This window comes from Sinocyclocheilus rhinocerous, unplaced genomic scaffold (genome assembly GCF_001515625.1).
Source record: "Sinocyclocheilus rhinocerous isolate Xijiao unplaced genomic scaffold, SAMN03320098_v1.1 scaffold128, whole genome shotgun sequence".
Lineage (NCBI taxonomy): Eukaryota > Metazoa > Chordata > Actinopteri > Cypriniformes > Cyprinidae > Sinocyclocheilus > Sinocyclocheilus rhinocerous.
Genome location: NW_015666174.1, coordinates 121,807 through 139,566, shown reverse-complemented (window position 1 = coordinate 139,566; position 17,760 = coordinate 121,807). Strand labels below are relative to the sequence as shown.

At 37.0% G+C, this 17,760-nt stretch overlaps 3 protein-coding genes across 3 annotated transcripts in view; all 3 read right to left on the bottom strand.

Annotated features, from left to right (window-relative positions):
- Nucleotides 1-2,391, bottom strand: part of LOC107731957 (serine/arginine-rich splicing factor 1B) — a gene marked incomplete at its 5' end in the record, with an annotated part of 5,589 nt that extends 3,198 nt beyond the window's left edge. The window contains one exon of the mRNA XM_016543183.1: nt 2,199-2,391. Coding sequence (XP_016398669.1) covers nt 2,199-2,391 — 193 coding nt within the window. The remainder of the gene's footprint in view (nt 1-2,198) is intronic.
- Nucleotides 2,392-2,818: 427 nt separating this feature from the next.
- On the bottom strand, nt 2,819-4,854 carry LOC107731955 (GPI transamidase component PIG-S-like; the record flags this gene model as incomplete). The annotated part of the gene is made up of 5 exons (XM_016543182.1): nt 2,819-3,654; nt 3,770-3,980; nt 4,078-4,178; nt 4,430-4,575; nt 4,671-4,854. Coding segments are annotated over 5 exons (921 nt in total), but the record flags the coding sequence as incomplete, so codon positions are not given.
- Nucleotides 4,855-5,144: 290 nt separating this feature from the next.
- Nucleotides 5,145-17,304, bottom strand: LOC107731973 (fructose-bisphosphate aldolase C-like). Its single transcript, XM_016543198.1, has 9 exons — nt 17,198-17,304; nt 11,128-11,261; nt 10,789-11,000; nt 10,105-10,159; nt 9,861-10,021; nt 9,235-9,318; nt 8,945-9,119; nt 8,539-8,738; nt 5,145-6,084 (listed from the first exon to the last, which is right to left on the bottom strand). The coding sequence occupies exons 2-9, from the start codon at nt 11,237-11,239 to the stop codon at nt 5,992-5,994; spliced, it is 1,092 nt and encodes a 363-aa protein (XP_016398684.1). The 5' UTR covers nt 11,240-11,261; nt 17,198-17,304; the 3' UTR covers nt 5,145-5,991.
- Nucleotides 17,305-17,760: the final 456 nt, after the last annotated feature.

The window sequence follows — 17,760 nt, the reverse complement described above, 5'->3', positions numbered from 1 at the left end:
CGGGACAAATCAATTAGGCCCAAAATACGGGACGTCCCGGCTAATACGAGACGGTTGGCAACCCTAAGTATGATATACATAATACTACTACAACAATTACAACTTTTGTTTAAAAGAATAATCACAATACGCTATTTCTTCCATGTTTTAATTTTTATAGTAAACCTGAAATTTCTTCTCACATAGGCCAAGACATATCAATAGGCTATTGAGCTAAGTGTGCCTGTAAAAGGCTATTAGTGTTATAGTTTCATGAAAATAGTTGCAGTCTTCTTAACAACTTCTACAATATAGCTATGAAGACAATTAAATAATTTACACTTATTATATAAATTTTAAAAAAAAGTTAATCCATTGATGTGCATTAGATGATGAATTGAATAGTCACCTCTACTATTGTAGGTTATGTTTTAGCCATCAGAAAAGAATTAATGAGGAATTATGAGAGGTTATGCTATTACACATACATTTTTAACATGTAAATTATTGAAGCCAAATACTTACATTTCCCCAAGCCGTTTAGCTGTAGTACAGTATTCATAAGCTTAATCGTGAAGTATACAGTTGCCCCACTTTTAACTCTCTCTTTATATTACCCTTATTGTAGTTGGAGGCACAGAGGAAGACAAGAGTAAGAAGTGCAGTGTGGGAGTACTACACAACCAACACCAGTGAGGGCAGTTTTTGTCAGAGCCCTTGTTATTCTTAATGTTGACATTAATTTTCATTTTTACACCAGATATATATATATATATAATGTCGGTTCAAAATATCGGTTATCGGTCTACTTGATCTGTAATAATCGGTATCGGCCCTGAAAAACACATATCGGTCGACCCCTACTATAGAGTAGTATTGCATCCTTCATATCTCAGAAGAGTCTTTAGTTTTATCAGATTTATAAAAGACAGATACAGATTTACGCTTCTCTCCGAAAACAGTCGAGCTCCTTGAAGCATGCCATGGGTGGAGCTAAATAGTCACGAGCAAACACAGCTTTGCGTAACGATCGTCTGCAAGCTGTGACATCGACATAAATAAACAGGAACAAAAACTTTGACTTTAATTTAAGAAACATTTGTCACCAAAATGCTGGGAACAAATAAACACACTTGCACTCGTTATTTGAAAATTTGGCCATGTTTAGCATGAGAATCCAACTCTTCAACAGTAAGAAGAATGCATGAAATGGCATTAGACCTCCCCTTTAAGTCTTTCAGAAAATGCAACCTCATTTCTAGGAGACACATGACAAATGAAAATATGTACTAAAATTTGCTTAAAATATAAAACATGTTGTCCTTCAACTTGATGGAATCGTAGTCTGAAGTAGGGCTGGACAATAATTCAATATCAATATGTATCGCGATATAATTTTTTTCAATAACGGTGATATGATTTTTAAACACATTTCCGATATTTCGATATACATTACCAGTTTCCCATACATTGATTTATTTGTGCCGTTTGACTTCGTTGAATAAACATGAGCACTGAACGTTTCAAATTCATAACACGGCGCGGGTGTTTTATATAAATGTATCTCTGAAGGGAACCGACTGTCTTCAGAAAAGTTTAGATGGCATTTTCATTTGATCTGATAAAGAAGCGCTCCTGAGCGGAGCTGCTTTGATTACAGCCATTACTGGAGAAACCGCTAGTTTTATCACTCTAAAAGCGCCTCCTGCTGGCAGAGAATGAGTTTTCATTTTAAATAAGCCCGTCTCCAGCAACATTTCCAGTTTTTGTTGTTGTTCAATTTTTTTGTTTTCTGCAGCGACTCGGAGCACTTTTCATACCCTTTTTTCTGGCTGAAGCACATTTGTTTCAATCTATAAGAATAATCAGCCTACACTACCAGTCAAAAGTTTTTGAACAGTAAGATTTTTAAAGGTTTTTTTTTTTTTTAAGAATTCTCTTCTGCTCACCAAGGCTGCATTTATTTGATCCAAAGTACAGCAAAAACAGTAAAATGTTGAAATATTTTTACTATTTAAAATTGCTTTCTATTTGAATAGATTTTAAAATGTAATTTATTCCTGTGATCATACATAGGTAAATTTTCAGCATCATTACTCCAGTCTTCAGTGTAAAAAAAAAAAAAAATGTTGGAGTCTGTGCACATCCATACACTGTTATGCGTGAAAGGACCCTATGTTGTATGACAAAGATGCGAGACACTATGGCTGTCCACTCACCTGACACTATGACCCTGTACTCTGAACGCCTGGATGGAGGGCCATATCTGCCTCTGGGAGCTCCAACTCCACCACCTCCACCTCCACCTCTTCCACCTCCCCTGCCACTCCTTGGGAACTCCACTCGAAGACGATAGCCATCATAGTCATAGCCATCTCGTCCATATACAGCATCCTCTGCATCTCTGTAGACAGAAAATAATCAGTGCACAGAAAAGTGATGCACTTATAATCCTCATGGTTTACACGCAAGGCCGTTTGCGCATGCGCAGAATGTTTTTACTCACAAATTCCAATGGTATTTACAAATTTAGAGCGTATCATTAAAAAAAATATACTGCATACTTAGTTATGTATACTTCTCAGAATTTTAGTTTAGCTGATATAGACATTACGTAAACATCCCTCATTCAGTGTTATAAGTTAATATAGTTGACGGATTTGCGCACCTCATATGATCACTTAATTTAGAAGACTAGTATTTGCGTGTAAAACAGGTATTGATATCATATAATAAGTTAAAGAGATAACATCGTCTTGTTGACTATTCATTTAGCAACACATATACACGTAGTCTTGGGCTAGGCTGGGTTTGTTAGGGTTGCGTGTTTAACATACAGCTGTAAATAACACATCCTCACATTGTGGCATCATTCCTGGATCTCTATACAAACCCTTTGTAAAGTTAACGCACATCAAACCAAACATTCTGAGAAATTATTATAATATGTCATTAAACATAAGCTAATGTTATTTTTAATACGTTTTTTATCTTGTATGTTATTTTTGTTGCAACAATGAACCCCTTGAAAAACAAACCACAATATGCCTAATAAACCCTCACAAACCTGAGAAAATGAGATCATGACCCAGTGTTACAGTGTCAAAACAAGAAGACATGCAGTGCACTTAATGTGGACAAAGAGAGAAATTACACATTGCACTCAAACAGAATTAATCATTTCACTCATTCATTGTTCAGTACAGCTGCCTTTGTAAATTAAAGCATATAATTCAGATTTCATATCAGTTCGTTTTCATCCGATGACAGACTCTTGGTCTAATACATTTTTTTTAAATGTACACACCACACACATAATCTTTTAATGAATCAGTGTGTTTTTGAACATGCTACACAAGTGCAGCCATTAGTGTGCATCAAACAAGCAGTGGTTTCTCAGTCACTTTTGGCTTGTTTATCTGCTAGCCTTTGCTTAGCTTCACTCACAGTTTTCAGTAGCGAGAGCACAATAGGTACACACATGGGTAAGAAAAGAGGAATGTAGATGGCGAATTTCTGATCGTCTGGAAAATAAAGAAGATGCAAAAGAGATGGGTCAAAAAAGGCCCTCTCTGAAGCCAAAATGGCCTCCCTGCTGTAATGGAGCGCAAAAGCCAAGTTCCCAGCCTCCAACTCGGCGACAGCAGACTGGAGCGACGCCACTGCACTGGAAACCTGTGCGAGAAATAATAGCAAAATTGTGCATTTTATAATTCCTACTGTTCAGGACAAAATGTTACAGCGGAACTATTTCTTTGTGTGATGAACTATGAACATCTGGACCTCCCACCTGCTGTGCGACGTTGTCATTGATGACGATGTTTCCAATCTGGTCGAGGAGCTGAGCGAGCGAGGTGATGGTGGTGCTGGCGGTGGCGATGTTCTCCACACTGCGGCTCCACAGGAGTCGGTCCAGCTCCCAATCAGCCAGTCCAGCGCTGCCTGGACTCTGCAGCACAAAGCCTGTGGGAGGATGTGTACGCTGCACTCCCAGCATGAGCCTGGAAACAGAATAAAGAAAGTGAAATGAAACACTTTCATCTGGGTAGACAGGCATTTTTACTTAAATGTATTCAAGTCAAATCTTTAAGTACTAACCGTAATTGTGCCAAGAACACACCCATCACTTTAGCCATATTAATGTTAATATCTACAGGACGTTCAGCTTCAGGTCCGTACATTTCATTCACATTGTACACCTGGGGATGTAGATGACAGATGAAAGAGAAAATATAGGCTTATTTGCAACATCCAGCACATTCACACTATTTCATATTATTCACAATATTTAATATAAGTACGGAAGCCCTGAACCGCAATGTGAAAAGAAAAAAATAAATAAAGGTGAAACACAATCTGAGCCATTAATCTGATTATATTTTTTTTGGTGCATGTAAACAGCCACTGAGAAAAAACACAATCTGTTTAAATGAATATATCTGGACAATACCATAATGCCGCCCCAACGAGGGCTGTGAAAGGCGTTAGAGGGCACCTCCCTTTTGCTGTGGTCTCTGATGTAGAGAGGAGAGTGATGGGCATCTGGCACATACAGCAGGAAGTTCAAGACAGGGTTAGATGAAGCTGCATTGGAACCTGCGTGAAAGAGAATACCAGTATGTGTAAATCTACATCATGGGCTTATACTGTTCATTAAAAGCAGATCACATCAGTTATAGGTCAAATCTTACCTAGTCTGGCCTCAACAGGGTTGATAACATGTGACAGGCTGTCTGCACTGAGTGTATAGGCTGACACACTGTTGTCAAAACGAGGGTTCACACCCAGAACGGCATAATACAGAATCTGAAAAGAACAACCACAAGTGACAAATAGCAGAGGAGAATTTTGGCTAGACCGTATTTCCAAAATATTATATCAAGAATGAGAATTACATATTATATACATTACACCAAATACACAAAATAATGTTCTTTTTAGCAACATCATATGACCCCTTTAAAACCATTATGGAACTCCAGGGTGTACCATATTTGTGAAATGTGCCTCCATTAATTTTAGAAACAGTTAACAGACCCATTAAATTATGTTGGGGGCCTGTTGAGTTAAGCTCAAATGGAATGAATGTGTAAATGTGAAACTAAGATATGGCTCAAAATGTGTGTATGAAATAATAAACCTGCATAATGATGACAAACAAAATCTGGGGTTTTACAGTACTTTATTTTAGTTTTTACTATCTGACACACAAAGTGCTTAGAGAACATCAAATCACAATATCACATTTTGTCAACAGAGCAGTGAGTGCTCCCCTCCCCAGGGGCTCCACAGTTTGGTCTGCTCCACCGTTTACAACCAATAGAACATTATTCATGTAGGAGAGGGAGAGCATGATACACTCAAGCACACAACACAACAGAGCACAATTTCAAAATAATGGTCCTTTTCAAACTAATATCGTTAGTACTTTATATTAAATTTCTTGAACCGTAATCACACAGCCCAAACAATGCATATTTATTGTGAACACAACACAAAATAATATTTCTCAGAGTCTGGTGGAGTTATTCATAACTAGCAATTACATATTACTCCATTTCATTCCCAATTATGATAAACTGCCCCTGCTGGCATACATTGATCTGAAGTCAGTATTCACATCTTCCACACATCATCGTGAGGATCGTCAACTCTAGTGGCTGGTGCCTGAATTGGAATGACTTATGTTGGAATAATAAAAACTGAACGCCTGACATATACATCCATTTAAAACCAGCTAACGGGCCACAAAAAATACTGGGTTTTTTTTGTTTGTAGAATGAAATCACGCCTAGAATGTTTCAAAAAAATTATATCCTGCGTACCTTTCTATTTCTCCTCTCCATTTCTAAAGTTTAATACATTTTAAATAGATACATTATGAGACATTGTAATGACAACCCTAAAGTACAGAAGATAGCGCAGGCCTGTGATTGGTTGGTGACAGGAAGGGTAGCAGCTGTGCACTATACTATTGGCTGGCGGAAGCTGGAATGATGGGATGCAGGATGTTCAGTAGGCATGATTGGCCACGTACAGGGACTGTCCTGCTGATTCACCGGTTCCAGAGGAGATGTACTTGCCTTGAGCAGCCAATCCATTAGCCTGAGGAAAGTTCACAAAGGTCAGTTTATGTTGCCTGAATAAGCAGTTTACATTGACAAAGAACAAAACAACTGTATCCCAACAATTCAAAACCGATTCAACTTCTAGCTCTATTGTTAATAATTTTATATTATTTTTTAAATTATTATATCATTTTTATTATTATATTATTTTATTAAATATTATTTAAATGTTATATTATTTCATATAAAATTATATATCATATTTACATTAGAGTTGGGGTACTCAGACTCGTACTCTGATTCGAGTCCAGTCTCGAGTACAACTTATAGCGGACTTGGACTGGTCATGGACTCGGATGCATTTTGGGACTCAAAAAACATTTCCGATTCCAGGGACAGTCGATGGAAATGTCTCTGACTCGATGCATTGTCACGAAAGTGACATTCAGTATTTGCATGTGTTTTTAAGTCTTGCCAGTATTTACATTAGTTAAGTATTAGTTTTTGCTGTTGTATTGAAATTATTGCTTTTTTTTTTTTTTTACATGCTGGCAGCTTCTAGCTTCAAAGAAAAATAATGTTTCTAACATCTTTGTGGCAGTAGTTTTTATGGGTCGAAAACCACCTTGGGTGAGCATTATTTTCTAATAATGCAATGACCCGTCGTCAATTATTCCTTACATAATGTAATTTATTAACTATAAATGCATTCAAAAATAAAACAGTTGCGAGTTGGCTGAGAGTTATGGAATATACATATAGGTCTTTTATACACAGTGTGTGCCATTATAAAGACTAGGTTTATTAATGCCATCTACCCTGTCTAAGGTCTAACCATTCATCATATAAAACCCACACAGCCACAGAGATAAGAGGTGCATTTTCTGCTCTTCTGGTCCCATTCACCAAGCTACCCCAGTTACCACATCCCCCATTTAAATTGATGTTGCCCTTTTCTACTTGTAAAGGTTAAAACAAGTTTAAAGGGATAGTTCACCCAAAAAAAGAATATTTGATGTTTATCTGCTTACCCCCAGGGCATCCAAGATGTAGGTGACTTTGTTTCTTCAGTAGAACACAAACGAAGATTTTTAACACAAACCGTTGCAGTCTGTCAGTCTTATAATGGAAGTGAATTGGAATCATGGCTTTGAGAGTTAAAAAAACATACACAAACAAAAGCAAATTAAACCCTTCGGCTCGTGATGATACATTGATGTGTAAAGGTCTGTGCAAGAAACTGAACAGTATTTATATCGTTTTTTTACCTCTGATGCACTGCAATGTCTGAACTGTCCTGAGCGCGTCCTCGACAGCAGTCATTAAGACTGACAGACTGCAAAGGTTTGAGTTAAAAATCTTAATTTGTGTTCTACTGAAGAAACAAAGTCACCTACATCTTGGATGCCCTGGGGGTAAGCAGATAAACATCAAATTTTCATTTTTGGGTGAACTATCCCTTTAAGATACTGACAAACAGTAGTATGTAGTTGGACTCGGACTTGAGTCCGACTCAGCCCATTTTGGACTCGGACTCGACTTAAGTGGACTCGAACCCAACACTAATTTACATGATTCTATATACCTTCTATATTGGGGTGACCATACGTGCCATTTTCCCAGGACGCGTCCTGGGAAAATGGCACGTATGGTCACCCTATTCTATATTAAATTATACATAACATTTTCAGTTCTTTAACATAGCTATGCATATATATGGTTTAGTGATGCATCAAATCAAAACAGCAAAACTGAAATTTAAGTTTTCATTTTGCGCAACTAAATTTCTGTAATTGTGTAAATGAACTCTGTATGCTGTTCTCACATGATAAATGAAACCAGTATTTCAGCTGAACAAATTTACATCTTGCTACTTTAGCATCCATTTCGGTCACAATGAAGTGCATTGACACTGCTGACATGTTTACCTGCTGTAGTGTGCATAAAATAGATGCATCATTGGAGAAGCTCTAATTTAAAAAAAACAGCTTCAATCAATGGTTTCAGCTTTCTAACACTATTTTGGTTAAAACAGAATTTTTATTATTTGTTTGCTGTTATGGCTGAATGTTTTTGGTTGCTGAAATTTCAGTACATCACTAATATTATATGCTAAATAATTATTCGAATTAATTCGAATAATTGTATATATCAGTATTTACTAAAAAAAAATAGAATTTAAAGATATTTAAAGGTTCCTATTTGACTTATGAATTTATATGACGTTTAGCGGTTCATGATTTCAGAAAAAAAATCAGATGTATATTTTATAGACATTAGCATTATTATCTGTATAAAATTTTGTGCAAGAGACAAATTTTGCAACTGATTCAAGGTAGTCACACAGATTATCCGTGTTGGCCAACAGAAAGCTGCTTGGTTTGGAAGTGACTTCTGTGTGAGCTATGCATTATACATTGCTACACTACTGACAATAGACCTTTAGCTAATGTGACTGCACCTTGATGGGAAAAGGATTTGATCAACTGACCTCAGCACGCTTGATGAACTGCTCTGTGGCAGCCTTCTCATTTTCCTTATCTCCGCGCCAGGCGTTGAGGGCAGAGGCCTGCAGGGCACGTCCATAGGAGAAGGTGAGGGCCCAGGGTTTTGTCAGAGGGCAGTTGTTGATGGCGCTCAGGTTGATGGACGCGTCCTCCTCACTCTGACCTCCGGAGAGGAAAGTCACACCTGCCAGAGCAATTTCAAAATGGATTATGCACATTTTTTGAAATAGGACCGTGATCTCACCATATACTGTTCACACTTTTTTTTTTTAAACATGCGATTTCCTCTTGTTATCTACGTCATGGCAATCTTTGTATGCTTAAAAAAAACAGCAACCCCATTCTTAAATCAAACACAGCTGAGGTTTCTCCATTAGACTCGTGACTCACCTGTTACTGCGGGGGGAACGGTACGGCGCAAGGCTGTCACTGTAGCCATGGCAATTTCCTCACTGCTGTATTTGGTGGGGCAGGAGTGTCCAGCTGTCACCATGTTGGGTTTCAGAAGAGTTCCCTCCAGATAGACGTGATGATCAGACAGGGCCTTGTAGCAGGCAGCAAGGACCTGGAGATACATGGGAAATAAAGTAAAGTTAAGTAAATGTAACCATATAATATGTATCAACTCATTAAATCAAGTCTGGTTTGAATGCTATAAATTGATGTCACTTTTTATGTACCTTCTCTGAAACATACTGGCAGCGCTTCAAGTCGTGGTCACCATCAGGTAGAATCTCTGGCTCAACAATGGGCACAATCCCATTCTGAAAAACCAAACAGACAATAATTGTGTTAAAAAAAAGTCACACTCCACTGCTTATCTCTGATATCTATGCATTAGCTTCAACTCCATCCAACAATTCTCTAAAATATCTAAATACACATCAAGACCTTTGTGATTTGGATTTCTTGCCTTCAGTGCCATTTAGTATTATTTATATACCATTATAGAATTCATGCATACTTTCAATTAACTTATTTTTATTTTTCAATTTTGAATTTTAGTTTGTCATAATATGTGCTTTTGCCATTTTTAAAAAAATATTTCTATTTAGCTTTATTTTTATTTCAGTTATAGTTTGTCAGTTTAGTACTTCAGCTTATTCTAATTCAGCTGGTTTTTATTGCAACGTTGCAATTTTTAAAACACTTTTTTTTTTAGGTTTTTCCATCTAATATTTAGATTTAATTTCAGCTTTATTTCAATTAACAATTCAGATAATGACTTTTAATAGTTTTAGTTACCAATAACAACCCTGCTTGCCTTGAGACAAACACAAAGACCGCCAAGACTTAATGAACTTACCTGCTGGCAGATGCTGGCGTAGCGAGCCAGGACGTTAGCATTCTCCATGATGGCTAACTCTGAAGGAGTGGTCTCGCTGATCTTCAGCACAGACCTCCACTTGGCAAAGTCTGCACCGTCTTTCTTATACTGAGCACAGCGTTCTGACAGGCCATCAAGCCCTTAAGAAAAACAGGTATCCCATTAACAAAACATCACTTTTGCCATCAATTTTAGCAAATACGATATCAGTGACTAAGCTTACCCTGTGTTGTGGTCTCTCCATTTGTTCCTGCCAGAGGGACGACACCTTTGTCAACCTGTAAAAGAGGACAACCTGCTTTAGATCAAACTGTCATGGCAGCATTGCTAATAGTCCAGGAGTACTGAGAGTATTTTCTGAATTTTTAGCATCATTACTCCAGTCTTAAAGGGATAGTTCACCCAAAAATGAAAATTTGATGTTTATCTGCTTACCCCCAGGGCATCCAAGATGTAGGTGACTTTGTTTCTTCAGTAGAACACATATGATGATTTTTAACTTTAACCGTTGCAGTCTATCAGTCGTATAATGCATGGCAATGGTAACAAAATCTATGAGAGTAAAAAAAACATGCACAGACAAATCCAAATTAAACCCTGCGGCTCGTGACAACACATTGATTTCCTAAGACACTAAACATTGGGTGAACTATCCCTTTAAGTGTCACATGATCCTTCAGAAATCAATCTAATATGCTGATTTACTGCTTAAGAAACATTTCTTATTATTATCAGTGTTAAAAACAATTGTGCTGCTTAATATTTTTGTGGAAACCATGATACATCTCTTCAGCATTTATTTGAAGTAGAAATCTTTAGAAGCATTTTAAATGACTTTACTGTCACTTTTGATCAACGCAATGCATTCTACTTGAATAAAATTATTAATTTAAATGAAATCTTGTACCTTGATTCCCACAACAATGCCCCTGTCCTTGATCATTTCGGCAAAGGGTGTGCCATCATCAGCTTTCTGGTAAAGGGTCTCGTGGAAGAAGATGACACCACCAATGCACTTGTCAATGCGCTCGTCAGCAGAGAAAAGGATCTGGCGGTACAGACGGCGGTTTTCCTCTGTGTTCTCCACACCGATGGGGTTCAGTCGCTTTGCCATGCTACCTGTATAGATGCAGACATACATCTCATTGTGTTAGAAGGACTGACAGAAAGCGGTTTGCTGCATAGTTCACGCTTGGAACAACATGAGGGGGAGTATTTTTCCATATAAGATGAAACCCTCACTGACCTGTGGACTCATCTGCAGCGAGGATACCCTTCCCAGGAGCTACAATACGCTGAGCGATGTCCTGCAGCTCCTTCTTCTGCTCAGCTGTGAATGCGGGGTACTGGTGCGTCATGGTGTGTGCGGCTCAAAGCAACCTGCAACAGAGGAATGGCAGAGACACAACTGTCATTTCATCCATTTTACCAACAACTTCACACATTGGTGCAAATCTCTGCATACACACACACACACACGGGATATTCCACAGCTAGCTATGCATTAAACAAATGTAAAAGAACCACCTGATGCTAAGCGTGTATATATATATATATATGCGTGTGTGTAATTGCTGGCTATATAGTTACACACAGAGAGAGAAACTATGGTTCTTGATTTGTGAATCAGACCATGGCTCAATTGGGAAACTGGCTACTTTCTGCTGCTAAGAAACACAACTTCACCCAAAGAAAGTCACACAAGGAACAACAATTCGTCGTCTTGGAAATGTCTGACTGCTGGCTATGGATAAACAAAACTGTGCCTCATTATTCAAGGTATCTAAAAGGGTCTGGTTAATATTCCGGCCCACTCACACAAGCTCTTCAGTGAGGCTGAAGTGCATAATAACATGGACTAAAGCCAGCAGAGTGTTTTCTATTGCTGTTATGCAAGCCCACTCTCTAATCTCTGCTGTCAATCCCCATTAGACATGCCCCACTGTCTGTTACTACATTTAAAGTGCTGGATCGACACAGCATTTTATTAAAAAGGTTTATTTATTTTCCTTGTGAAAAAGACTTAAGCATAGTTTTAAAAAGTGTATATATTATGGAAATAATATACTTTAAAAGAATATAATTAGGTGCAAATTGAATGTAATGTTTTATCTAACAGCATGCTAATTACAATTAAATGAAAATGCATTATAGTTTTAAATGTATATTATTAAATGCAATTAGCTTAAAGGCACAATATGTAAGATTTTTTTATTAAAATATCCAAAAAACCACTAGAACAGTGTTATATATTTTGCTGACTTGTGTACTTACATTATCCCATTCCGGTTTTGTTTTGTAGAAAATATGGAAACACCAAAGACGCTTTTATATGCTTTAATATCGACTGTGGCATAATAAAAGCTTTCGAGCCGTGTGTCGCGCTCGTTCAGCGGCCTTTTTTCGCTTCGACGGCTTTCAGCCTCACCCTGCTTCATACTACGACGTTAATGAATCTTTAATACATTAGCTTATCCATGAACATGATTTCTGCCCGAGTCCCATCGGATTGCTTCGGCTGTGGGGATTAAGACGACAACTTCCATGATTCCACACTCAGTCACGGCGTCATCAAACTACGCCTTTGTTTCTTTGTTTGTTTTAAATATGCACCCTCTAGTGGCAAAAAATTACATATTGTGCCTTTAACTTAAGAGTACTTTTTCGACCCATTTAAGAAGAACTTAAGTACATCTTTATACATAATTTCATAATTACTTCTATTGTCTTTGAAAATATGGTTAAAGTACACTGTTGAATTGTACTGACAAGCATTTATGGTAACCTAAAATTTACTTTAATGTAATTGCCATTGAAACTTGTATATCATGTATTTAAATATATTTGTAATTACACGTTTAATTATGTGCACATTTAAAATGTATTAACTTTAAATGTAATATCAAATAACAACCAACATTTAAAATTATAATTAAGTGCATGTTCTTTAGTATGTTTGTCAACACACTAAAATAAGTGTACTTCTTAAAACACAAAATTAATTATAGATTCAAATGATTTAAAATAGACATTAAAATACAACTTTTAATTTGAAATTATTATAAAGTGCTCTTTGTGAAGTCTACCCAAGTGTGTTAAAGGGGTCATATGATGCGATTTCATTTTTTCCTTTCTCTTTAGTGTTACAAGCTCTTGGTGCATAAAGAAGATCTGTAAGTTTTGTAAAAATCGACGCGTTTCAAAAAGGCGGGGCATAGAGGAGAAACAATAATGTACAGTATGTGGAAAATAATGTGTTTTTTTTTACTTTAAACCGCATAAACACATTTCATTACACCAAATACACAAAATAATGTTCTTTTTAGCAGCATCATATGACCCCTTTAAGAAACAGTGATGAAAGTCTACTTTTATTTCATTGATATTATATTTTCTGCATGTACAGTTTTAAAAAATATATACTTCTAAGATTTTAAGTATACAACATAATTAAGCGCACTTCTTTTGCACAAGCGTTATTTTTTTCACTCAATATATTATCATATTTATCATATTGACTGTGGAGTTTATTGCTTGTCTAAATCTCTTTCTATGTCTGTATATTGATTACACTTCATGGTTGAGCGCTCCCCCATCTCGGTGTTGAATGGAATGAGCCAAAACCGGCACAGACTGGCTGGTGTGTGTGTAGATATAAATCAGCTAGATGCGCTGTGACACCAAACACACCAGTTCATGCACAGAACGCATGGAATAAAAGAGAAAACCAACCTATCAAGATACACAGAATGATTTAATGTTATATTGTCCTCAACTGATATGTTACTGAAATGAATTAAACAGAGATACTCCTCTGTGGGTTTCAATGAGAGACTAAACAAATCAGTTGATTTAAAGCCAGTTGTTGTTTCTCTAGCATCTCAGCTATTGTTTTATTTCTAATATGCTAGCATATGGTTTATCACAGTATTACTGAAGTGACATGAGAGCACACCCCCCCCCCCAAGGCTGGACTCCGTGAATGAATCCGCCTCATTGGGTTTGTTGAACAATGGAAGTTTCCACAGGAAAACACAGCCTACGGCTGCCGTTCACCTCATTCATCGCACAGTTGAACATATTATGAGCTTTGGAGGGATGTGTCACAACGTGCTCTATTACCATTCCACTTAGAACAAAAAAAGGCATCTGACATACTGTAGTCTTCAATGACTGGCTTTATTTTGAGTTAAAGTTAATGTTAAAGGGATAGTTCAATCAAAAATTATGTCTTCATTTACTCAGCCAAGTTGCTCCAAAAGTTTCTTTCCTCTGTTGAGCACAATAGAAGATATTTTGAAGAATGTTGGTAACCAAACAGTTGACAGTAGCCACTAACTTCCATAGTATGGGGGAAAAACTACTATGGAAGTCAATGGCTACTGTCAACAAAGATAATTTGAAGAATTTTGGCAACCAAACAGTTGATGGTCACTGAGTCTTATTTTGGAGGCTGCATCCTCCAGAGGTCATATCTGGTGGTCGTACACATCGAGGCGGTCTCATTTAAGAAGAGTAACCATTAGATTGCAAAGTAAAATAGAAATTACAGTATTTTACACCTCAAGAGGAATAACAGTCAATTTTATTATGGTTATTTTTCTTAAATGAGACCGTCTCAATGACGTATGCGGACGACAAATGCAACTTCCGGAGAACGCAGCCTCCAAATGACACCCACCAATTGACTTCCATAGTATGGGAAAAATACTATGGAAATCAGTGGCTAACGTCAAACATTTGGTTACCAACATTCTTCAAAATATCTTCTTTTTTGCTTAATAGAAGAAAGAAACTCTTACAGGTTTGGAACACCTGGAGATTGAGTAAATGATGACAAAAGTTTCATTTTTGGGTGAACTTTTTAACTATTTTTAATGCAAAAGGCCAGACCGTATTGGCTTCATTGACATCGCATTGGATTCAATGACATTACAAAGGGCAAACAGAGGTCATTTTGTCATTTATCACAGTCAGTGATCCATGATGAAGAGGCGTCCACTGGTCCTAATTCAAAGCGACCTCCCCTGCCCTTTGCTTGCAACACAATTGCTGTTACAAACATCCCATCACATACAGTATGGGTTATTGCTTGTGTGCATTAAACCTCAAATGTTTCAAAGTCACAAACTATACTTCTTTTTACCTAGGTCAACATATTAATTATGTTAACAATTAATTCAACTTAATTAAATAAATAATTATGTGACAATTAAATAATATTTATTTATATATTTAATAATTAAAATATTTATTTTTATCCATTTGTATTTTTAGCCATTTCATTTATATTAAATATTATGAGAATCCTACATACGCTAATGGGAATAGGTTGGAGATAGACCTAGATATTATTTAGACTGCTTGCTGGTGTTACATAGTTTATTATATCATATTTCATAGACAACTGCAAGCTCGGTTTACATTAAAGAGAACCACATTGGCTTGCCATTTATAAAGCACCATCAGTGTTTCTAACGCAAGTGAATACATTTTAATGAGTCATGATGACACTGTTTAGACACTGCACTTTTAAGACATTTAGTTACAGTCTTAATTCTTAACTGGTTCTAAACAAGTCACACAGTGGATTAAATTAATGCCTAAGGCATCAATCTGCTAGATGCGTGGATATACAAGCTCAAAATAGCTAACCAGTCTATTATCAGTTATGGGCTTGAAGAACAACCCCTTCCGATCACTACTAACCCCTTTTACCATTGCACATACAAAGCTGAAAGGATTTGGTGGTTTAGATCTAATTGCAAAAGAAAAGAAATGCCTTGAAAATAATAATGACAAATGCTTATCCCAAGGTTGATAATGCCATCCTATTGAAAATCTGTTCTTTTATTCAAACAAATCTTTATAGGGAGCGTGGGTGGCCTTTCAGAAGATGCTTCTCAAAGAAAACGCGCAAGGCATAAGTGACAGCTGACAGAATTTTTAAGTAAGTCTGCTGAGTTTCTGCTGAGGTTTTCTGATTGGTGGATCTCACTTTAGGATTATGGGTAGTGTAGTTCCTCACACAGAACTTGACAATTTCCTTATATGAAATAAGAAATCACACTAATTTGTTTGCTGAGAATTGGTTTCTCTGAAAAATACTAATTAAATGTTGTGCTTGTTTATATTTCAACAGGCCTAGAAATATATCACATGCATTATCTTGCCTTCAAACAGATATTATGTATGGAGAGATGCAATGGCCATGCAAAAGATACAAAATAATACATAAAAGAAGAAACAAAAGAGTCAAAGGCCACCGTTGAGAGAACTGTACATCCTGAGCTTAGTCTCCATCATCAGCTTACTTCATTTCACCTTGAGCAGCACTGTACATGTCCCTGCGGTGTCCTCAGTGAGGAGAGACACCATCCTCAGCACGTATACACGACACGCGAGAGGAGGACAAGCGCCGTGACGTGACGCAACGCGATGCGAGCGTTCCAGTGGCCTCGCTAGCAGTGCAACGTTAGGTGGGATGCAAAAGCGTCCGAAAGCGACATTTAGAGCGAAGGACATCTTTTACAAAACCTGTAGACGTAACGTTACATTATTTAAATATCTCTTTTGAGAGCTTGTGATGTTGTAAGGATGTGTATTACGTCTCTAAAGAAAACGCTATTTCATCACGTTAGCTCATCTAAGCTAGGCTAAGCTACAGTGATGTAGGAAATGTCTACGTGCAGATCGGCCACACTCCCTTCCGCAGACAGCAGCCGCATCAGTGATGCTGTATAGACCTACACGTGCATATGATGCTTTAATTAGCATATTCTGTGAAATAAACGCTGTTAAGATAGGTTCGGTTCGTCGGCTTTCTGTTAGCTCTACTCTAAATACGTTATACGGAAGAAAGAGAGATGGTGGTGATTGTTCACCCGTGAGCTCAGGGTGACATTGAATGTCATGAACGTCGATATGATGATGTTTATCTCTTAATATAGTTGATTTTGGAGTGTTTGAACCCTCAAAAACGAACATTTCACACCGAAATTAATAAGACTGCTTTCATATGTTTTATATCCGCTATAAACACTACTAAAACGTGTTTATCATTGTACCATGATGGAGAAGGCCTTCGAAATGAGACAACCACCTGTCGGATCAATCATACTCACTTCTGATATTTAAAGCAAAGCGAACAACTGATGCTGCACTATTAAAATAGATATTTAAAATAAAATTTCAGAAGGAATTAACAAAATTACATTCAACATCTGTTTACAGAACGAGTAAATGTCATTCAAGAAAGCGGCAGTGTCACTATAATTTTAAATACATATTTTTAAATAAAGATTTCAATCATTTACCTGTTTAGGAGAGATTGATGCAAAAGATGCCCTACTGTCGAGAGCCTCCCGTTTCAATGCCGCAACGCAACTTGACCGCTCAGAAAAAGCTATCCACCTAGGGGCGTGGCTTTAGTCACGACCTTATTATAATAATAATGAATATTCATGACTTGTTAAAGTGACCTCGAGCGTAATCGTCAGCGTCGCCATCACATCCGACGGGCTCATGCTTGAGGTGTGTTGTGCGAGCACGTAGGCTTTTATGAAATCAAACTAAAATGTCATAGAATAACCATATTCAAGGAAAAAAATAAAAAGAAACAAACAAAGAAAAAGAACATTTGCCTATTTTTTTCTTACAAAACATTTCTATTAATTATATATGCAATGTTTAATACATATACAAACCAATAAATGATTGGTTCTATTTAAACACAAGAAGGCTTTATTTACTTAGCATATTTGAGAGATTTAAAGAGAGACTGTAGCTTAATAATAGCGCAATGACACTGCAGCTTCAGAAATGACCACACACAGCATCAATAACAATACTGCATGAAAAGAAAACGTTTTACTACATT